This window comes from Sceloporus undulatus, chromosome 2, assembly GCF_019175285.1.
Source record: "Sceloporus undulatus isolate JIND9_A2432 ecotype Alabama chromosome 2, SceUnd_v1.1, whole genome shotgun sequence".
In the NCBI taxonomy this organism is placed as follows: domain Eukaryota; kingdom Metazoa; phylum Chordata; class Lepidosauria; order Squamata; family Phrynosomatidae; genus Sceloporus; species Sceloporus undulatus.
Window position 1 is genome coordinate 58,864,181 of NC_056523.1, and position 24,691 is coordinate 58,888,871.

A 24,691-nucleotide genomic window follows, 5' to 3' on the forward strand; every position below is an offset into this window, starting at 1 on the left:
AGGGAGCAAGGTTTTTTTTCCCTTCTCCCTTTTGGCCTAGCAATTCTGAGTTGGAGTGGGCTCAGCATGGCTTCTGGCCAAATTCAGGGTATTGGTCCTGTAAATGTCATTTCCCCCCCCCCTCCATGTGGCCCGTGGTGGCTTTTGGGCTGCCTGTTTGGGCCCATGTTTATGGACTTACTGTGAAACAAACTTCAGATAAAAATGAAACTTTGAAATGAATGATTTCCAGTGAAAGCATGCCATAGAATCATGCTGAAGGACCTAGAAAAGCCTAGAGAGAATATCTTTCTAGGAATTGCTAGGTCCTCTGGGTGACTCTGTAGTCAAAACTCGTTATAAGCATACCATGAATTGTCTGGGGGTTAGAAATGCCCGAGAGAACCTTTTTTTTTGGAAGCAGGTATTTGAAACTGTTGGTATCAGTGCCACTGTGTGGGGATCATGTATTGATATTGTTTGTGTTGTTTTAAAGAAGATTATGTTGGTGTATGATCATGTCTTATCTGGATCGCTCTCTACTTTACTTACCTATTTCTTTACATGTGCATATTGTAGTTCTACAGGATGGACTCTTCTGAGCATAGTATGCAAATTAGCAAAACTGGATATGTTTTTCTTTAGATTTATGATGTATTCACTGAAGTCCAGGCACTTGCTTAAATAACTGTGGTCTTTGAGCTGAACATAAAAGTTGGCATTCTGCCCTTGAGTCACACACATCAAATGGATTGTATTTCATTTATGGGCCTCAGTGCCATGGCTTCAACATAGAATGCATGTTACTGAGAATCAAATTCACCTGTGTTCAGTGTGGTTTATTCCAGATAGGTGCATACCTAATGTCCTTATTTCTATCCCACCATTATAATTTGGTATCTGACTACAATTGGGGTACAGGGGCATCTATAAAAACTCAATGTAGAAGAGAAAAAAATCACTTTAGTGTATTATATGTAGGTTAAGAGTTGTTCATGCTATATGTTCTGCCTATTTTCCTTCAGAATTGTTAAAAGAGCGACATTGAAAAGAAAAGCATTCTCCAAGGGTTTTGATACATTTTTTCAAAATCTTATAAGACAGGAAGCACTGCTTGCTGCCATCAGTGAAAAGGATTGCAAAACATTGCCTTGCTTGAATCTGTCTGCTTCAAAGAAAAAGAAAACCCAAGAAGAAGTGATGGCTTTGAAAGAGAAAAGAGAAAAGACAGATTAGTCCACCAGTTAAAACAGCAAGGTTGGAAAATTCTCTTTTTCCCCCATTTCTATTTATTCTCTCTGGAAATTTGAGTTTACATTCCCTTTCTTCTAACTTTAAACCAAGTCTTTAAACCAAGCTGCCTTGTGATAACCTGAGAGAAGGTAGGACAAGGACATTCAACTCCTTACTACTCTTCAATTGGGTGTTTCATATATTGTTGCATGTTTAACTTGTCCCATATTTTTGGTATAATGCATCCTGTTTTCCCCCTTTTCCATCCTGACAATCACTTTGCTGATTAAACAGCACCCGAGAGATCACACTGAGATGTTTTCCTTCAACAGTATCTTACTAACCATCCTGTTTATTCCCTGTTTTATTGTTGCTCAAAAGTTGTATAGCAGTGGCTTGTTAGCTTTCTGCAAGGTTATCTGGCAGCTACCATGTAATTGGAACTGGCAGAAACTGGGCCTATCATTGCTTTAGATCTGACCTGCCGTTATTATGTGTTTCAGGTATGCTCAATTTACCTGTTAATAATTATTACATCATTCCCCTTCTGTTGTATTAATAGATAAACCACAGAAAGAAAAATAATCCCACGTGTGTTGTGGGGTTTTGGTATTAAAATTTTGATTGAGTGGGGAGACCAGAGTTCCAAATGCATGATGTTCTTTGGGCCACCTCATCTCGTCACCATCTTTAGGCTTACCTGCCTTTTGGGCTGTGTGTGTGAGGTTGATGAAATGGAGAGATATGTTTTCCTTTCAAGGGAAGATGAGATAAAACTTAAGAAATATGCATGAAAACACCCACCTGACTAATATATTATTTTTTGCTGGGCCTATCTATTTCTTGTGCTATGCTGCTTTTAACGGTTTATTTTGCTGCCCATGCCTTCATAAGAGGGAGGATGATCAGATAAACCTAAATGTTAAAAGCTGTGTCATGGAATGTATTGTCAACCCTCTTTCTCCTGTAGAAATTCTGGGGAAATGTGTTGATAATTTTACTGAATGTTTCCTTTGTATGGCAATATCATCAATCTTGAGTTTCTCATTAGTTACCGTTGAAGTAGAGGAAACGCTACTAGACCAAATCATGCCTTGTCTCTTCCAACTCATTGTAAGTCACCAACCTGTTTTTTAGAACTCAAGCCATTCACAAATGAGCATGCCATGTATTGGATCCTCCCTTCCAGTGTTCAATGTTAATGATTCTCCTTTGAATCTTACATGTTATGCTATAGCTATTTCCCCTTCAGCAATAGAATGCAAAACTGCTGCTTTGTACCTAAAGACCCCGCTCTTTCTGTAGTTCTGACCTCATGCACCTAATCATTACAGCTTTTTCCCACAGGTCTATAAAATTAGGAAACAGCCCCAGAGCATGAACTATCCATCCATTTGTGGATGCTGACTTCATCACAGACACATGGTGCCAAGTACCTGGGTTCCAGACATGATGTACACATGCCTCAGGTCAGTCAGCTCTGTGGAGACATTTTGACCAAATGTCATAAGCCCAGTGATGACCATCAACATTTACAAATGGCAACATCTCTATTAATTTGTGTAAGATCAACAGAACTTTCCTAGTTATTATTCAAGATAAAACTCCTCTTTTTTCATTTTGCATCTCTCTGGAGCCAAATAAAGACAGCTATTAAAGTAACTTCTACACTTCCATCAGCTTCTCAGCAACAGGTTTGGGACTTAACCTCTCCCTGAGCCATTGACTGAATGCAGTGTGGTTATTGTAATGATACTTATGTCAGGAAGGTACCAGTGGGCTATATAAGCTGGCATAGTTTTCAAAAGGCCTCTTTGACATTTTTGTTCCCCCACCTATCCACCTCTATATAGCCATGGAATTTCAGCCCATGGGGCTGAATAGGATTTTTTTGCCGTTGCCCTTTGGGCCTTTGGACATCATTTTGGGGTGTTTTCTCTTGCTCCCTATTCCATGTTAAATCATATTGAATCTTAGGCTATGGTTAATTACATATCTGTCACACTTACGGGTGTGGGGACTTTGTTTGGATTTGTTTTCTTTGAAGGCTTCCAGTGGCACAGCAAGGTGAAAGGATTCACCTGTCTTGGTTTGTCCCAAGACAGCAATAGCAATAGCATAACCATAACATGTACATTTCTATACTCCTTATCAGCACTCTCTAGTGTGTTAACAATGTGTAAGCTAATTGCTCCCAAACAGCTGGGTACTCATTTTACCAACCTATGAAAGGATGGAAGGCTGAGTCAACCTTGGAACCCCTGGGATCGAATCACAACCTTGTGGCTACAAGAACTGGCATTTAACCTATTGCACACCAGGGCTCCCTTACCTTCCTATGACTTTCTCAGGAAAGAGTGCTAACCAGTGCCACCTGCGGAATCCCTTGGGATTCCCTGATCACTTCAGGGGATCAGGCTAGGTTGAACCACAGGTTAATGCCCTAGATTTCAAGCCTGGAAATCAGCCATTTGAGAGAGCTGGCTTAACGGGTTTTCACATTAGATTCATGCCTGCACATCCTGTTGGCGTGTCATGATAACAGTTCCTAAAGTTGATAAAATAGTGGCCTTATTTTCACTAACTCAAGTGTTTCCTTCATCATTTGGTGGGAGAATAATGTGTGATTCTCCAGTATTATTGGTTGCAGGTTCTCATAATTAGTTTATCATTGACTATCTGGTGGGGATTGCAGTCCACAATCTGGGGAAGTCACCTTGATTTAGCATGGCCTCCGAAAGCAGAGCCAAGCATGGTTGACCAGCCAAATGGATCCTCATGTGGAGATTAGGGAATTTATTTCGTCCATAGCACAGATGACTAGCTTTCATATAACTCACCAAAGGCAAAGTATTTAGCACTGGTTGTGAGGAAAACAGTGTTGCTGAAGACAATAATGGCTCTTATCCCGCCCTGGTCAAACATAGCTTTGGCTTTCATAACAGGTAGGTTGCACACTATCTCTATATGTAACAAAAACATTATTGTGTTCCACAGATTTATTAGAGTGACTGTCTAGAAGTGGTATGTAGAAAGCTGGATATAAAAAAGAAAAGCTTTGCTGCATCAGATGTTACCTAGCCTAAAGAACAACTTCAGGGGTACACCATGTTGGCCATGCAGCAAATACAACAAATGCAAAATCCATGTAAGTGTTGGATATGTTAACAGCCAACCAAATGCAAAATGCATCCTGGCACAACTTCTGAACTTTTAGTGGCCTTCTTGATTAGGCAAAGATGTTAAAATGCATACAGAGGAAACAAGAATAGGATACAGTTAATGCCACGTATTGTCTCATGTTATTTCTGTTGTCAATTAAAATGGCTTTTGCCCCCTTTGAAGATGGGGATAACATTTGCCCTCCTCCGTCTGCTGGGACTTCGCCTGTTCCCCCAGGAATTTCTCAAGATATTGACCGTGGTTCTGAGATTACTTCTGCCAGTTCTTTTAATACTTTGGATGTAGTTCCTCTGACCCTGAGACTTGAATTCATTTAGAATAACCATGTATTTCTATACTACCTGTTTACATATTCTGTGCTGCATTTCTCTTTGTATCATCTGCTCGATTTTCACCAGGTTAAGCATTGTTTTCCTTTTTTGGAAGACAGAGGCAAATAAGGTGCCGAATACTTCCATCTTTTCTCGTCCCTTGTTAGCTTTTGCCATCTTGGCCAGGCAGAACCTACTACGATTCTTTCTTATCTTTTCATCCAAAAAGCCATTTTTATTATTTTAACCTCTTGACAAGCCTGATCTCATTCTGCACTTTAGCGTTTCTAACTTCTCCCTACCTTTTGATTGTAGCTGAGGCAGCAGAAATGTCTAATTAACAATTTGTAAGCTGCTCTGATAGCCTTTTGGGCGTGAAGTGCGGGTATAAAAAATAAATAAATAAATAAATAATATTATTACGGAGCTCTTTGTCTTTCTCTCCAAGCCCACCTTTCAACACTCCTTTCTGTTCTCTGTTGGACAACATTCTCATTCAACCAGTCCAGCAGCCTGCAGTCTTGGTTTTATCTTTGAATTCTCTCTTGTCGTGTATCCACTCAGATCCAGACCACAGACCAAGGCCTGTAGATTTTTTTTGTACGCAATTTGCCAGAATCCGACCCTATCTCTCCGCCTCTACTCCAAGATCCTGGTCCATACCCTAGTCTCTCACGACTGGGATTACTGTAACGTCCTCCTGGCTGGGCTTCCTCTTTCTCACCTCCATCTTAATCTCTGTTCAGCATTCGCTGCACGCATTACTACTTCCACCCACCGCTCTGACCACATTCTCCTGTGTTGGTCTCTTCACTGGCTCCCCCTCCCTTTCCGCATTCAGTATAAGCTCCTGCTGTCCACGTTTAAGCCTCCATGGACTGGCCCTCCCTATTATCAGACCTTCTTCCCTCACCTTCCACTCGGGCCCTCCGTCTGGTAGTCAAGGTCTGCTGTCTCAGCCCAGGATTTCCTCGCCCCATCTCGGATTCACCCCTTTTCACTCGCTGCCCCTCACTTTGGAACCTTCTTCCCCCACAAGCAAGAGCCACTCACTTCTTTAACCAGTTCAAAAATGGAGTTGAAACATCCTGTTCAGAAAAGCCTTCCCAGGCATTGCGTAATTGTCGCTTACTATTTGTGTTCTTGTGGTGCCTGTTTTTGAACCATTTCCTGTTGCTATTACTGTATATGTATTATCCTACACTGAGATATAGTATTTTCCCTGGAAATGATTAACCATCCATTATGAGCCTCGCCCTCCCCTCCAGTCCATCTGCCTTGGTCCAGGCTTTGGAGGTAGAGAGGAACTGCTGGACCTCTTACCCTTTCCCTCCACCACTCCCTTCTCCTTCTGTGTCTTTTTAGATTGTAAGCCCGAGGGCCGGAATCGTCTAACTAAAAGATTGTAGTACAGCGCTGTGTAAATTTACAGTGCTTCATAAATAAGGTTAATAATAATAATAATAATAATAATAATAATAATAAATAATAATGACATGTGCTGACATGACGATGAGTTCCAAAGATCTGTGGGTGAATCAAACTCTTATCTTATTTATGACAAACTTTGAAGAATTGTTACTTTTTTTTAGTCACTGAATCAGATTTGCTGTCACATTTTAGATGACAACCTAATTTGTAAAGGTACATTTCCTATGTGCCATAACATGTTAATGGCAAAATCCCACTGAATAATAATAAATCAGTGTAGATCTGAGAATGTTTTCAAATCATTTAGCACAGGCAATAACTTTGATGTTACATTTCCTGCTCTTGGGGTGGGGGGGGGGAGAGCTTTATTTAAATGTCTACCTTTATGTAATATGTGTGCCTGGTTAAATTTCGTTTGTTTTTTACCATTACATGCTGACTTTACTGGTTTGATTGACACTAGCTCTTGAATGCTCTCATCCTATTTTGTTAATGTGTACATTGGTTGTTGTGTTTTAGTAACATGCCACAAGGTTGATATCCAATGTTGTATATGACTTTACCCTAAAAATACTCATCCGTCTCTCGCCCCTGGAACAGGTCTCCCAATCATTTACCTTTACTTTGCTCGAGTTGCTCATCCATCTCCTGCAATTTCTTTCAAGATCTGTTTTTGCAGACATTTTTTATACCCTCAGGTGAGAACTTAATTTGTTGCCTTAATCTATGTATTGTCTCCTGCTTTCTGCCATTTTGCCTGTCCTGGTGGCGCTATTGTCTGCTTTTTCCGCTTGCTATGTCCCACTTTCGCCCCTTATCCTGCACGTGCCCGCTGCCTGCCTATCGGCTCTTTTGATTTCTTTGTCCGGCTTTTATTGATTTACCCGTTTTTGGTACCGCCAGTGGTTTTAGATTCCTTGCGTAGTTTCCCTCCCTGTTCGGCCCTGACTACAGTGGTTTAGACGCAAGCTGTCGCCTTTGGGTGTTGGTTTTTTACTTGTGTCTCCTCCTACTACCGCTATGAGCCCAGCCCGTATCCCACAATGTAAAATGGTAAAATCTGAAATTTGGAGAGGTAGGTGCATTTTGAGTTACTAGGAGGAACTGTATGTTTGCTGTTAAACCCATAAAAAGCTGAAAAATCAGACACCCATACTGACCGCCATGTCCACAGGGAATATGGCCACAAGCAGATGGGGCAAAAGGAGCAGCCAGAGGCTGCTCCCACCCCGATTGCTGTGGGACTGTGGTAACCACACGTGCTTAGTCTCGATCTGGGCCACCACCATGGTCCTGAACCAGCTGCCAAAAGGGAGCAGGTTTTTTTTCCTTCTCCTTTTTGGCCTAGCAATTCTGAGTTGGAGTGGGCTCAGCATGGCTTCTGGCCACATTCAGGGTATGGGTCATGTAAATGTCATTCGCCCCCCCCCCCCCCCCTCCCATGTGGCCCAGTGGTGGCCTTTTTGGGCTGCCTGTTTTGGGCCCATGTTCATGGACTTACTGTGAAAACAAACTTCAGATAAAAATGAAACCTTTTGAAATGAATGATTTCCAGTGAAAGCATGCCATAGAATCATGCTGAAGGACCTAGAAATGCCTAGAGAGAATATCTTTCTAGGAATTGCTAGGTCCTCTAGGGTGACTCTGTAGTCAACATCGTATATAAGCATACCATAGAATTGCTCTGGAGGGCTTAGAAAATGCCTAGAGAGAACTTTTTTTTTTTTTTTTTTTTTTTGGAAGCAGGTATTTGAAACTGTTGGTATCAGTGCCACTGATGTGGGGATCATGTATTGTATATTGTTTGTGTTGTTTTAAAGAAAGATTATGTTTGGTGTATGATCATGTCTTATCTTGGATCGCTCTCTACTTTACTTACATATTTCTTTACATGTGCATATTGTAAGTTCTACAGGATGGACTCTTCTGAGCATAGTATGCAAATTAGCAAAACTTGGATATGTTTTTCTTTAGATTTATGATGTATTCACTGAAGTCCAGGCACTTGCTTAAATAACTGTGGTCTTTGAGCTGAACATAAAAGTTGGCATTCTGCCCTTGAGTCAAACCACATCAAATGGATTGTATTTCATGTATGGGCTCAGTGCCATGGCTTCAACATAGAATGCATGTTACTGAGAATCAAATTCACCTGTGTTCAGTGTGGTTTATTCCAGATAGGTGCATACCTAATGATACCTTATTTCTATCCCACCATTTATAATTTGAGTATCTGACTACAATTGGGGTACAGGGGCATCTATAAAACTCAATGTAGAAGAGAAAAAAAATCACTTTATGTGTATTATATGTAGGTTAAGAGTTGTCATGCTGTATGTTCTGCCTATTTTCCTTCAGAATTGTTAAAAGAGACAATTGAAAAGAAAAGCATTCTCCAAGAGTTTTGATACATTTTTTCAAAATCTTATCAGACAGGAAGCACTGCTTGCTGCCATCAGTGAAAAGGATGCAAACATTGCCTTGCTTGAACTGTCTGCTTCAAAGAAAAAGAAAACCCAAGAAGAAGTGATGGCTTTGAAAAGAGAAAAAGACAGATTAGTCCACCAGTTAAAACAGCAGGTTGGAAAATTCTCTTTTTCCCCCCCTTTTCTCTTTATTCTCTCTGGAAATTTGAGTTTACATTCCCTTTCTTCTAACTTTAAACCAAGTCTTTAAACCAAGCCTGCCTTGTGATAACCTGAGAGAAAGGTAGGACAAGGACATTCAACTCCTTACTACTCTTCAATTGGTGTTTCATATATTGTTGCATGTTTAACTTGTCCAATATTTTTGGTATAATGCATCCTGTTTTCCCCCTTTTCCATCATGACAATCACTTTGCTGATTAAACAGCACCAGAGAGAATCACACTGAGATGTTTTCCTTCAACAGTATCTTACTAACCATCCTGTTTATTCCCTGTTTTATTGTTGCTCAAAAGTTGTATAGCAGTGGCTTGTTAGCTTTCTGCAAGGTTATCTGGAAGCTACAGATGTAATTGGAACTGGCAGAAACTGGGCCATAATTTGCTTTAGATCTGACCTGCAGGTTATATGTGTTTCAGGTATGATCAATTTTACCTGTTAATAATTATTAAATTACATTCCCCTTTTCTGTTGTATTAATAGAGATAACCACAGAAAATAATCCACAGTGTAGTGTGGGGTTTTGGTTAAAATATTTGATTGAGTGAGGGAGACCAGAGTTCAAATGCATGATGTTCTTTGGGCCACCTCATCTCATCACCATCTTTCAGGCTTACCTGCCTTTTAGGGCTGGTGTGAGGTTGAAATGGAGAGATATGTTTTCCTTTCAAGGGAAGATGAGATAAAACTTAAGAAAATATGCATGAAAACACCCACCTGACTAATATATATTATTTTTGCTGGGCCTATCTATTTCTTAGTGCTATGCTGCTTATAACGGTTATATTTGCTGCCCATGCATTACATAAGAGGGAGGATGATCAGATAACCTAAATGTTAAAAGCTGTGTCATGGAATGTATTGTCAACCCTCTTTCTCCTGTAGAAATTCTGGGGAAATGTGTTGATAATATTTACTGAATGTTTTCCTTTGTATGGCAATATCATCAATCTTGAGTTTCATTATTGTTACCTGTATGAAGTAGGAAACCGTACTAGACAAAATCATGCCTGTCTCTTCCAACTCATTGTAAGTCACCAACCTGTTTTTTAGAACTCAAGCCATTCACAAATGAGCATGCCATTGTATTGGATCCTCCCTTCCAGTGTTTCAATGTAATGATTCTCTCCTTTGAATCTTACATGTTATGCTATAGCTATTTCCCCTTCAAAGCAATAGAATGCAAAACTGCTGCTTTGTACCTAAAGACCCCGCTCTTCCTGTAGTTCTGACCTCATGCACCTAATCATTACAGCTTTTTCCCACAGGTCTATAAAAATAGGAAACAGCCCCAGAGCATGAACTATCCATCCATTTGTGATGCTGACTTCATCACAGACAATGGTGCCAAGTACCTGGGTTCCAGACATGATGTACACATGCCTCAGGTCAGTCAGCTCTGTAGGAGACATTTTGACCAAATGTCATAAGCCCAGTTGATCCATCAACATTTACAAATGGCAACATCTCTATTAATTTTGTAGATAACAACAGAACTTTCCTAGTTATTATTCAAGATAAACTCCTCTTTTTTCATTTTGCATATCTCTCTGGAGCCAAATAAAGACAGCTATTAAAAGTAACTTCTCACCATTCCATCAGATTCTAGCACAAGGTTTGGGACTTACCCTCTCCCTGAGCCATTGACTGAATGCAGTGTGGTTATATGTCATGATACTTATGTCAGGAAGGACTACAGTGGGCTATATAAGCTGGCATAGTTTTCAAAAGGCCTCTTTGACATTTTGTGTTCCCCCACCTATCCACCTCTATATAGCATTGGAATTTCCAGCCAATGGGGCTGAATAGGATTTTTTTTGCTGTGCCCTTTTGGGCCTTTGGACATCATTTTTGGGGTGTTTTCTCTTGCTCCCTATTCCATGTTAAATCATATTAGAACCTTTAGGCTATGGTTAATATTACATATCTGTCACAACTTACGGGTTGTGGGGACTTGGTTTGGATTTGTTTTCTTTGAAGGCTTCCAGTGGCACAGCAAGGTGAAAGGATTCACCTGTCTTGGGTTCTTGTCCCAAGACAGCAATAGCAATAGCAATAACAATAACATGTACATTTCTATACTCCTTATCAGCACTCTCTAAGTGGTTAACAATGTGTAAGCTAATTGCTCCCAACAAGCTGGGTACTCATTTTACCAACCTATGAAAGGATGGAAGGCTGAGTCAACCTTGGAACCCCTGGGATCGAACTCACAACCTTGTGGCTACAGAACTGGCATTTAACCATTGCACCACCAGGGCTCCCTATACCTTCCTATGACTTTCTCAGGAAAGAGTGCTAACCAGTGCCACCTGAGGAATCCCTTGGGATTCCCTGATCACTTCAGGGGATCAGGCTAGGTTGAACCACAGGGTTAATGCCCTAGATTTCAAGCCTGGAAATCAGCCATTTGAGAGAGCTGGCTTAACTGGGTTTTCACATTCAGATTCATGCCTGCACATCCTGTTGGCTGTCATGATAACAGTTCCTAAAGTTGATAAAAATAGTGGCCTTATTTTCACTAACTCAAGTGTTTGCCTTCATCATTGGGTGGGAGAATAATGTGTGATTCTCCAGTTATTATTGGATTGCAGTTCTCATAATTAGTTATCATTGACTATCTGGTGGGGATTGCAGTCCAACAAATCTGGGGAAGTCACCCTTGATTTAGCATGGCCTCCGAATCAGCAGAGCCAAGCATGGGTTGACCAGCCAAATGGATCCTCATGCTGGAGATTAGGGAATTTATTCTGTCCATAGCACAGATGACTAGCTTTCATATAACTCACCAAAGGCAAAGGTATAGCACTGGTTGTGAGAAAACAGTGTTGCTGAAGACAATAATGGCTCTATCCCGCCCTGGTCAACAATGCTTGGCTTTCATTAACAGGTAGGTTGCACATATCTCTATATGTAACAAAACACATTATTGTGTTCCACAGATTTAGAAGTGACTGTCTAGAAGTGGTATGTAGACAGCTGGATAAAAAAAGAAAAGCTTTGCTGCATCAGAATGTTACCTAGCCTAAAGAAAACATATTCAGGGGTACACCATGTTGGCCATGCAGCAAAATACAACAAAATGCAAAATCCATGTAAGTGTGATATGTTAACAGCCAACCAAAATGCAAAAATGCATCATGCAAACTTCTGAACTTTTAGTGGCTTCTTGATTAGGCAAAGATGTTAAAAATGCATACAGAGGAAAAGCAATAGTGATACAGTTAATGGCCTACGTATTGTCTCATGTTATTTCTGTTGTCAATTAAAATGGCTTTTGCCCCCTTTGAAGATGGGGATAACATTTGCCCTCCTCCAGTCTGCTGGGACTTCGCCTGTTCCCCCAGGAATTCTCAAAGATTATTGACAGTGGTTCTGAGATTACTTCTGCCAGTTCTTTTAATACTTTTGGATGTAGTTCCTCTGACCCTGAAGACTTGAATTCATTTAGAATAACCATGTATTTCTATACTACCTGTTTACATATTCTGTGCTGCATTTTCTCTATTGTATCATCTGCTCGATTTTCACCAGGTTAAGCATTGTTTTCCTTTTTTGAGAAGACAGAGGCAAATAAGGTGCTGAATACTTCCATCTTTTCTCTGTCCCTTGTTAGCTTTTTGCCATCTTGGCCAGGCAGAACCCTACCTGATTCTTATTCTTATTCTTCATCCAAAAAGCCATTTTTATTATTTTTAACCTCTCTGACAAGCCTGATCTCATTCTGCACTTTAGCGTTTCTAACTTCTCCCTACCTTTTAGATTGTAAGCCTGAGGGCAGAGAAATGTCTAATTAACAATTTGTAAGCTGCTCTGATAGCCTTTTGGCTGAAGTGCGGGGTATAAATAAATAAATAAATAAATATTATTATGGAGCTTCTTGTCTTTCCTCCTAAGCCCACCCTTCAACACTCCTTTTCTGTCTCTGTGGACAACATTTCTATTCAACCAGTCCAGCAAGCCTGCAGTCTTGGTTTTATCTTTGATTCTTCTCTGTCGTGTATCCCTCAGATCCAGACCACAGCCAAGGCCTGTAGATTATTTTTGTACAATATTACCAGAATCCGACCATATCTCTCCGCCTCTACTGCCAAGATCCTAGTCCATGCCCTAGTGATCTCACGACTGGATTACTGTAACGTCCTCCTGGCTGGGCTTCCTCTTTCTCACCTCCATCCTTTAATCTCTGTTCAGCATTCAGCTGCACGCATTATCACTTCCGCCCACCGCTCTGACCACATCTCTCCTGTGTTGGCATCCCTTCACTGGCTCCCCCTCCCTTTCCGCATTCAGTATAAGCTCCTGCTGTCCACGTTTAAAGCCCTCCATGGACTGGCCCCTCCCTACTTATCAGACCTTCTTTCCCCTCACCTTCCCACTCGGGCCCTCCGTTCTGGTAGTCAAGGTCTGCTGTCTCAGCCCAGGATTTCCTCTGCCCCATCTCGGATTCACCCCTTTTCACTCGCTGCCCCTCACTCTTGGAACCTTCTTCCCCCACAAGCAAGAGCCATCACTTCTTTAACCAGCTTCAAAATGGAGTTGAAAACCATCCTGTTCAGAAAAGCCTTCCCAGGCATTGCGTAATTGTCGCTTACTATTTGATGTTCTTGTGGTGCCTGTTTATTGAACCATTTCCTGTATTGCTATGTACTGTATATGTATTATCCTACTTGAGAGTATGTATTTTCCCTGGAAAATGATTAACCATCCATTATGAAGCCTCGCCCTCCCTCCAGTCCATCTGCCTTGGTCCAGGCTTTGGAGGTAGAGAGGAACTGCTGGACCTCTTACCCTTTCCCTCCACCACTCCATTCTCCTTCTGTGTCTTTTTAGATTGTAAGCCCGAGGGCAGGGAATCGTCTAACTAAAAGATTGTATGTACAGCGCTGTGTAAATTTACAGTGCTTCATAAATAAGGTTAATAATAATAATAATAATAATAATAATAATAATAATAATAATAATAATACATGTGCTGACATGACGATGAGTTCCAAAGATCTGTTGGGTGAATCAAAACTCTTATCTTATTTATGACAAACTTTGAAAATGAATTGTTACTTTTTTTATTCAGTCACTGAATCAGATTGCTGTCACATTTTAGATGACAACCTAATTTGTAAAAGGTACAATTTCATATGTGCCATAACATGTTAATGGCAAATCCCACTGAATAATAATAAATCAGTGTAGATCTGAGAATGTTTTCAAATCATTTAGCACAGGCAATAACTTTTGATGTTACATTTCCTGCTCTTGGGGGTGGGGGGAGCTTTATTTAAAGGTCTACATTTATGTAATAGTGTGCCTGGTTAAATTTAGTCTTGTTTTTACCTTACATGCTACTTTAACTGGTTTGATTGACACTAGCTCTTTGAATGCTCTCATCCTATTTTGTTAATGTGTACATTGGTTGTTGTGTTTTAGTAACATGCCACAAGGTTGATATCCAATGTTGTAATATGACTTTGACTAAAATACTCATCCGTATCTCCTGCCCCTGGAACATGAGTCTCCCAAATCATTTAACTTTGACTAGAGTTGCTCATCCATCTCCTGCAATTTACTTTCAAGATATGTTTTTGCAGAAACATTTTTTTATACCATCAGAGTGAGAATTAATTTTGTGCATATAAATAATATGTATCTGTCTCATGCTTTCTGCCATTTTGCCATTCAGGTGGATAGCTGATTCTTTCCCTGAGTTTATATAGCCTTCTAGAACTGAATGCATAGCTATTTGTTTTTATTTGTAAGATTTTATGTTTAATTTTTGGGACAGGGTTGGTTCCTCCTAGCTGTTTCCCTAAATGTAGCACTGCCTTGGGTAGACGCAATGTAGCTTTGATTGGTTTAAGGCAGTGCTTCTCAATTATTTTCTGTCATGCCCCCCCTAGGAAGAAGAAAACATTTCGCGCCCCCGCGCGACTGTAAATAGTATCATTTGTCTATAAAATTGTTATAAGTACACCTCTGCATAACAGAGCCTCGCGCCCCCCTTTAATGAGCCTTGCGCCCCCCCCTGGGGGGCCCGCCCCACTATTTGAGAAAGGCTGGTTTAAGGAAACACTCAGCTTGGAAAGCAAGAGGGGTTAACTGATATTTGTAGGATCCAGATCAACTATACCCGTACTCACTATGGAGAAATAGTCAAGGTGAATTATACATCTGTTTATTAAGAATAGAAAGTAGCATAAACACAGAGTTTCAAACGTACACCATACAGAGCTAACCAAATACAGAAACTTGAAAGGGGATAGCTGAGACCTAGGGTTGGTTGAGTCAGTAGATACTTGTTCCTGAGGAGAAGGAGCCATGTAAATATGGGAAGTAAAATGATGCAAGTTTGGGTTTGGGATTGGAGGTTTTCGAAAGGAAAGAACATAAAACGCAGACCAGGGATTGAGGATGATGGTCACAGTGTATGTGAGAAGACTGATTGCCACAATTTTAACATGCACACAACAAGTTTCATTTTCAGGGTCATATTTATATCTTTTAAGCGGTTGCCAAGGTTCCGTAGGAAACCAAAAGTTTGATTACTCTATAACAGAACTTGGAAAGCTTTCCAAAGTAAAAGGTTTTTTTGATATCCAGGAGATGAGGGGGATTTATTGTGATTGATGATACTTCATGGATTTTACAACTCAGAGGCAAGATCAGGAGAGTCCCTAATATTTATGTCCATTTACAAATAGCATTCCCATTGTGATAGTTGATGATAGAAAATAGTATAGTCGGTCTTTCTTATACACAGATTTTTTATACACGGATTCAAGCATACACAATTTGAAAGTGTCCAAAAAAAGTATAAATTTCAAATATCAAACCTTGATTTTCCATTTTTTTAAGGGATACCATTTTGCTATGTCATTATATTTAATGGGACTTGAGCATCCATGGATTTTGTTATACATGGGGGATCTTGGAACCAAACCCCAGCGTATAACAAGGGTCCACTGTACCTCACTTTTTACTGGTCTTCTCTGTGTCTCACTACTGGAGACAATACACTATGTGAGAATGTTGAAGAAGACCTTCTCTGCTGGACACCCCAGTTGTGGAATACCCTCCCTTTGAGGCCCAGTTGGTGCCAAAAGGAATATAATTGTATCATCAAGCAAACATTTTGGGCCTGATTAATTTTACCCAAATCTGCATAATTTTTTGAATTTGTCTCCTTTGTCTTACAGTATTTTAACATGTCCAGTGGTTGTTTCAAACTGATTTTTAAAAAGTCCTCTCATCTCAAAAGTAGTACTGGTAGTTTTCAAAATTAGTTTACCACCTGCACATTGGTCCAGAATACAAAGGGATGGTTCTGTGGTGGATCTCTTTCCTTCTGTGGAACTGGGGTGGGCAATCCATTGTTCTCACTTTGTGTACATGTATTACTCTAAAAGCATTTCAGGAAAGCTGGGCCTAGGGTAGGACCTCCAGAGTCAGTTTGCACAGGTGTAGGTTTATGTGTGTTGGGGTGGAGTGGGGGAGAAAAAGGGCAGTTCCATCCAAGTGCTAATATGACATTAGTTCTAGGTCATGGTCTTCTATATAAAAAATGTCAAACACAACAACTTTGCACACAGAGAAGCATTTCTTTACACCTCTTTGTATTTATATGTTCTTCTACACACACACACTCAGAGAGAGAGAAAGAAAGAGAGAGAGAGAGAGTAAAAAGATTCATGATACTGAACTCTAGGTATGACTCTAAGTATGATATTCAAAACCACTGTGGTCCTCATAAGAGTTAATAAAGCTGATGAAAAGTACCACTATGTTTACAATATACTTCTAAAAAAAACTCCCAACAACCCTATTTGTATTAATTACATTTATGTTGAAAATGGGACATTTATTATACTTATTAATTAAAACTTGGAATTTTAACTTAGTTTACCTTATTACATTAGAAAACATACTGGAATGCAGGTGAACAATCTCATCCTTGATTTTCCTGCTCTCTCACTGTTTCTGTTTTGTCCTTGGAAGAGAAGGAAACAACTACATGAATCTTGGAAAATCCTGTTTCTTACCCCACCCTCCCACTGAAATGGTGGTTCTTCTCTGATGTCTTCTGGCCTCTTCCCTCTTCTCTCCATTGGGTTCTCATTCTTTTGCTTCTTGCACTTATTTCTGTCCCTGCTGTTTTGCTTTCCCATCTACTATATGCCCATGCACCTCCTGTGTGCCCCTAGTCTCACTTTTTGTGATTTTTTTTTCCTGCTGCTCTTTCTCTATTCTTCCCCCTGCCTGGTTTTCTTTACAGGCCAGATATCCTTTCCTGCTCATGATTCTACATAATGAGACACCATATTGTCCTTCTTCTACCTGCTCTTCCTGTTTTGCTTTGATCCGCTTAGTGCCATTGCCTGTGAGGATGGCAGAAGTGGTGATGGTGAAGGGAAGGGAAGGAGTGCTGGAGGAGACTCACTATATTATTAATCTTGACAGCGTTAAAACGGTAGTCAAAATGGATCTCTTCTGACAGGCCTTCCCGGATTAGCATCTCAGTCACCTCTTGCTGACTACCCTGTCTTGTTCATTTTAATAATCTTAATTGTATTGTTTTATTGTTATTGTTTGTTGTGATTATTGGTTATCGTGTGTGTGTGGGTGTGTTTATGGGACATTGTATTTTATTGTATTTTAAAGTTTTTAATATTGTTGTAAGCTGCCGTGATCTCATTGGAGAGGTGGGGCATTATTATTATTATTATTATTATTATTATTATTATTATTATTATTATTTAGCAAACAAAAATGCTACTCTCCCCATATTGCTTTTGAGTGTGCAAGACCAGAGTGAGAGAGTTGATGACTTGGACTGTTAGAGGACTCTCATTCATATGGTCGCTGTGCATTGAAATTAATAGGAAAGAATAATAACAACATTGTTCCAGGAAAATACCCTCCCAAATTATATTAAATGTTATTGGTAAAAAGAGTACAGAAATAAATTTTGGTTTAATTGCTTTCTGTCTCTAGTCATAATATAAGCAACTCACCTTAAGATATGCTAGTTAAGTGAGGAATATGCTTGGAAAGGCTTAGAGAATTCCATGTCCATTGTATGAAATAAAAACTGAAGTTGAAAAATGCCTAGAAAATACAGGCCATAATGAATATCTATATGAAATTGGTGTTTTATAGGAGAAAACTAAGAGAGGAGCCACCATGCAGAATTAAAGCAGTTTCACACCACTTTAACTGCCATGACTCTGTCCTACAGAATCCTGGGATTTGTAGTTTGGTGAGGTGCCAGAGCTCTCTGCTCAAAAGGCTGAATAGCTGACCAAACAACAAAGTAATGGATAAAGTGAGATCATTCTGCTTTATCCAACTATAACAGTCTCCTTCACTCCTTCATTTTGTTTAACTCAACTAGGCCACTTCAGAAAAACCTGCCCTCTGTTGATATCAGAAAACCCAAGGAAATGTGTGCATGGAGATTATATGTGCACAAAGCTTCAATACCATTGCCTTGTTAATGTTACAAAGCATATTTTTTATGTTACACTTTTCATTGTATGTTTATACAATATGGTATGGAATTTAAAAAAAATTCTGAGGTTCAAGCAGTCAGTACTATTAAACTTAGTGAATTAACCCAATATAACAGATTGTCTCAGAGATCTCTGTTGTGACTGGATGATGGCCAAGTGTACTGATTGCATCAGAATGTGTAATGTATCACAGACTTATATTGAGACCGAATTGCCAAAATTCAAATATATCCGTGTTTGCCTAAAACACAGATAGCAAGAAACCTCTAAAAATTTGGTGGGCTCCTCAAGCTTCCTACTTTAGGCTGGCTGTCTATGATGGTTCCCAGTGACTCCATGTCACATTTTCAAAGACTGCTGGATGATAAATTCTCACTGAAATTATTTGAGGGGAAGGACTTTTATTACATGGACAAGGAAAGCACAGTGACTAGGTACCAAAAATGAATGTTTGCATGAAGGAGAATACTGCTCATACATGGAACTTTACTTTAGTTTTTGCATTGTGTCATTCCCACTGTCAAGATGACAACAAGCTAGCCAGGATGACTGAAATCATGAGTTGTTGCTTCTGTGGTGGACAGCAGCAGCTTTGAAGTGAGCAGGGATGTGTGCGTTTGTTCTTCTAACAGAAATAGTGGCAGTGCAGAGATGCCACATTTGCTCAGTCCCCCACCTGTGTGTGTCTGAACCTACGACTTAACTTTCTTCTTTTCCTAACTGTTAGCCTCACAAAACACTTTCTTTCTTCATTTCTTGACCCTAGGCCAATTTTTCTGACATTTGATTCTGCTGTGTTTCCTGCTTTTGCTTTCCCATCTCTTGTGATTGCCATTTTGTCCTGTTCAAATGTGTAGTAAATTTCATCCTGGATGTCAGCATACAATCTTTCACTTTTCTCCTTTTATGCCTCCGTGGTGGGAACATAAATTTGGATTATGATTTAAGTGATAGATTTTCCATGCAGTTTTACTGCTGTAATTTGGTCAGATTTTGAATGGTATTCTCTTATTATTTTTGCTGTATCACACCTCACTATTTATACTGCCCTATTTCTCCTCAGCTTTCCATGACTCTGGAGAAGCTAGAAATTGTAAAACAAGAAACTGAACTTATAGACATAACAACACTTGGTGAGAATGTTCTAAAGTGGATAAGAAGAGGTGCTGTTTAGGCTATCTTTAAACAGTTTACAACCAACAATATTAGTCCATTAAGCGGTTGCCTTCACTTACTGAACAGCTTACACATTTTAAATTTGCCTGTCTACCAAGGAGTTTAGGAAAGCATATATGGTCTTCCAACTTCCATTCAACCTTCATAGTGTTCCTATGAGAGGATGAACTGAAAAATATTAGTCAGGCCAAGGAACATGTCTCAGCAGGGATTTTAAATTGGGTAATCTCTGTCCATGGTGGGTCGTCTGCTTCAGGTTTTCCTGCCTTTTGATTTTCTCACCCTTTAGGACGAATAATCATTTTTTAAAAAATTTAATTTCTGAAGTATTTATTGGACATCGGAGCAGACAGTAGGATTAGAAGTATCTTAAAAGAAGAAGGTTTTCAATTTGTATTTCATACACTGATTTCATTAACATTGCTCTTGAAATTATTTATAAATTGAAGAATGTCACATGGAAAGTAGCAGACTTATAGTGGAGTTCTAAGCTGAGTCCCAAGCAAATTTACTTGGAATAAAAGTCCCATTTGAATTTAATGTAACTTCTTTCCAAGAAAGTATGCTAAAGGCTTGTATCCTAAAAACATTTAGGAGTGAGCAAGCTCTACTGACCACAAGAGAATTTCCTTCCAATATGCTTGGGAGAGTTGATCTACATGAGTTGCAGTTTTACCATATGAAGGGATAAAAAGGGACTTGTGCAAGATCTCATTGTGTAAAAATTTTCAGAGCCAATGAAATCAAAGGCCTTCTGTTTAAATTATCCTTAGTTTCCATGTCTGGATGGAAAACACTGGACTTACCACAGAATGCTAAAATATCCTTAGTAGCCTTCACTGGGGAGGTCTGATAGACTTCAGAGTGTTTGGAGGACAGTTTTTAAAAGGACATATTTAAGACTCTTTAAATCTTGTGCTTGTCAGCTTTTAGTCTGTCCCTTTAACCAATGGAGAAAAATGTAATGAAGAAAGCAGAGGTTCAGCTTAAAGAACTTGCCCGAAGAGAGCAGATTGAATGGGGACATAAATCATATATATTATAGCTCTGCATCAATAAAAGAGCTATTCTGAGACTTTAGAGTCAAAATCAAAATCTTTCTTGAGCATGGGCCCCACTGAATTGGTGTGGTTAATGCATTGTGGTTTCTGTGGCTAAAATCATGTGTTAAAATGCCTATTTGCATGCAGGTTAGACATGAAGCAGCACTGTGGTGCAGAATCAAATGAGAGTGCTCACTGCCAATCTTTAGGTGCTTTTACCATTGGAACATCCATGAAACATGTCCTTGTCATGGGACAGATTTAAACAGCCACGGTTACAGTTAATATCTTATCTTAGCTAGGATAAGGCAGATGTCTCAGTAGTTGGGTGGCCCATGAGAATTACTTGCCTTTATGCAGACTATATAGGCATACCTTAGTTTGCAAAAACCCTTGTATCAAAGCTTCTCTGATTTTGTTCATGCCTTTTCCAGGTGTGTGTGTGTGTGTGTGTGTGTGTGTGTGGAGATCTACATGATATTTCCCCCATCTGGATGTATTCTCAGGGAACTTCCATAACCTACATGAACCTTTAATTCCCACTCCTCAGGTCAAGTTAAATTAATCCATTATTTTCCAAAATGAAATGTCCCTCTCCATGGCTGGCTGGCTGGCTGGCTATGCTATTTTGAAACTAGCTATGATGGCCACCTCCAAAAAACATAGGGTACATCTACACTGTAGAAATAATGCACTTTGACACCACTTTAAGTGCTGTATCTCCATTCTATGGAATTCTAGGATTCATTGTTTTTACCCTTCTCTGTCAAAGAGTGTTTGTGCCTCACAAACCTACAGAACCCAGGGTTCTGTAGGATGGCAACTTAAAGTGATGTCAAACTGTATTATATCTACAGTGTAGTGACAGTTCCCAGGACAGCAGATTCAACAAATGAAGAAAAGAGGGGTACAAGTGGTAAAAGAAAATGATCGTAATACTTAACTGGTGTAATATTACTAAACCACTTGAAAACTTTGATTATAACTCCTGAATAATTAAAAAGTGGTCATTGGAAATTGGTGAAAGTCAGTTTCTGAAACGTTGCCTGAGTCTGGATGGGACAACTAATCCATGGGATGTAGAAGAGAAAGAACACAAAGGAGGGCGGAGTGAGGGAAATTGGAGATATTTCAAAAATGAGTTTAGATGCAAAACCATAAATATGCAAGTTAAAATCAAAACAAAAAGAGTTGGAAAGTGTCAATACTCCCAGATACTTTTTCCCCTTTCTGGGAAGGCCCTAAGTCACCTCTTCCCAGTTTATGAGGCATTCCCTACCACTTTAATTGAGCTTTAAATCCTCCTAACTCCCCATAGGGAGAGGTTGTCCAGAGTTTTGGGATCGGGTTGATGATACCCAGCAATATTACTCCTGTCCACCTAATTCCAAGGAAACTGATCCTGTACTAAACTGGTGCCTTGCAGCTGTAATGGTCTGGATGGAAGCAAACAAATTAAAACAATCTAGAGAAGACAGAAGTGCTCCTGGTCAGCTGAAAGACAATCTGGGAATTGTGATTGTACCTATGTTAGATGAGGTTACACTCCTCCTGAAAATGCAGGAGGAGGATTGCAGCTTCAGCTCTGAGCTTGGAGGGCCAGGTTTCAGCAGATACCAGTAGTGTGTTTGCACAGTTACAATTAGTACACCAACTGTGCCCATTCCTGGAGAAGTCAGATCTGGCAATGGTAGTAGGTGCCTTGGTTACATACCCTTTGGATTATTGTAATGCTGAATCTGGTTTTTTGGAGAAAGGCAGAATATAAATGAAATAATAATAATAATAATAATAATAATAATAATAATAATGACATTTATCCTAGAAGCCCATGAGTACCTCTTTCCACCTCTCTTGAAGTAAAAAGACAACAAAAATAATCCATAAATAATAATTTCCTGACTTTTTTGACACCCCAAATCTGCCACCTGAGCCATCTCTCTCTCTCTACCTCACAGTAGGATGTTGAATCCCTCTACCTTCCACCTCCTTTAACAGGAAAATAGTAGTGACATGAGCAGCCATGGCATCTGTTCCTAACCTTTCAAAAGTTGTCGTTATTAGAAAGAGAATCAAGCACAAATGAAGGAATATGACACAGCTGCAAAACAAACAGTTTGTGAATGTTTGAAATGACAGTTGCTTGACAAATCTATGCTCCACTTTTAAGCATCCTCATTTGTATTTGAGGATTGTGTATGCTCTCATCAGTGCTCCATTAAGACAACCTCAGTGGTTTGTCTGCAGCTGAGAAGTGATATTTCTACTTTGAAATCCTTTTGAGAATTCAAAGATAAATGGTGCTGGTGAACTTTAGAGTATGATGTCATCCTCTTTTAAATAATTTGCCTAAAAGCTATAATTAAACATTCTCCCAGGATTGCTAGGAGTAACTGAGGCAGTTCCCCATTGTCTCTCTCTCCTGCCTCTATTGAGATGGTCAGCCAAAAATGAAAATGGAATTGGCTGAAAACTGCTTGCAGACATTTTATCTAGAAATATTCCAGCCACTTCAAGACCACAGGTGTCCATAATATATCATCTAGAGACAAAGCCAATGCTTGGCAAACTTTGCTAACTCATTAGCTCACTTTCTAAAGTATTAGAAATCAAAAAGGTGACACTGAAATCTTATGACAGTAGATGTTCATAAAAATTAGCAGATCTCTAGCGATCTTTCCTGTTTCAAGAAGTTGTCTAAAGCATATTTTCAGTAAGCGTTTCAAAAAAGAGAAATGATCAAAAGTAGTGTGCAAAGGCTCCAGAGAGAGTAGGCTCACTACACAATTATTGATTAAAGTAATAGGAATCTGAGAAAATCCATCATGTGAAAAATCAGGAAAATATTTGCCCATTGGGATTCTCCTGTAACTTAGTTGTGTTGCATGTATACTCAGCAGAACAATCATTAATTAGGAAAACTGGCTAAACTGGAGTGGGAATTTCTTGAGTACAAGAATTTATATAAAGGCTGGAATTTCTAACTCCTTGTACATTTGGCAGTTTATTACATTAGGGATTAATCTCATAGAACTAGATTCAGAGGACGAATAGCATAACATAAGCACAGAAACCCTGCTCGGCAGTAGAAATAACATTACAAGAATAAAGAAACAAAATGTGGCATAGGTATGCCCTTCCAACAGTTTCCTGGTACCCTGCTGCTATTCTCTGATGGCACTAACCTCATGTGGGGAAAGTGCCACACCACATATGGCAATGGCCACATGAGCATCTGACATGCAACTGAGTGATCAAAAAGAAGCCACAGCACTGTCCTCACTGTAGATTTTGATGGGTATGAAGGCAAGTTAAAAACACACATCTGGATTCATAAATTCCAGGGGTTGATACCAGCAAGGATTAAAATGCTCAGGCACATATAAATTTATATGGACAGCAGGATTATTTGGATTCTGATCCTCTGTTGCTGTTGGCTTTGGGGGTGGGGTGGATTAATGGTGTATTGTAACTCTTATTGTCATCCTCTTGGTTTCTATTGTGTATTTTTGGGTAACGTTGTTGTTAATTGACATCAGTTTATGGCAACCCTATGGATGAGAGATCTTCCAGATTTCTGCTAATCAACAGTCTTGCAAATTCAAGGCCATTGCCTCGCTGATTGAAGTAATCCACCTGTAGTGTAACCTCCCTCTTTTCCTACTGTTTTCCATTTTACCAAGCATTACCTCTCCCCCCCCTCCCCATTTCACCTCTTGGTTTCTCATCATCTCTCTTCTCCTTTACACCACTCCTGACTGAGGAATTTGATCAGGTTAAAGCTTTTTCTATAGAGCCAAATTAGTGATTTAACAAACCAGGTGTGAGCAAATCTGACCCACCAGACCCCAAAGTGCAGCCACTGAAGCCTTCCATAGTTTCTAGACCCAATTTTTAAAAATTATCTAAAGTGAAACCAAAAAAGGTGATGTTGTATATGCTAGATATATTCACTGTGGTTAAAACTGCGGTGTGTGTGTGGGAATCCACATGGTCCAAAAGGCCTGTGCTCTTCACAAGCCTTTAACCTCATGTTGTCTTAGAATCATAGAATCATAGAATAATAGAGTTGGAAGAGACCACAAGGGCCATCCAGTCCAACCCCCTGCCATGCAGGAAATCTCAATCAAAGCATCCCTGACAAATGGCCATCCAGCCTCTGTTTAAAGACCTCCAAGTAGGGA

The 24,691-nt window shown here is 39.7% G+C and overlaps 1 protein-coding gene across 1 annotated transcript in view; it reads left to right on the plus strand.

Annotated features, from left to right (window-relative positions):
* The window catches only part of ERC2 (ELKS/RAB6-interacting/CAST family member 2), a 765,920-nt gene that overhangs the window by 516,223 nt on the left and 225,006 nt on the right, over window positions 1-24,691 (plus strand). Inside the window, 1 exon segment of the mRNA XM_042454903.1 lies at window positions 8,570-8,717. Within this exon segment, the coding sequence (XP_042310837.1) occupies window positions 8,570-8,717 (148 nt within the window).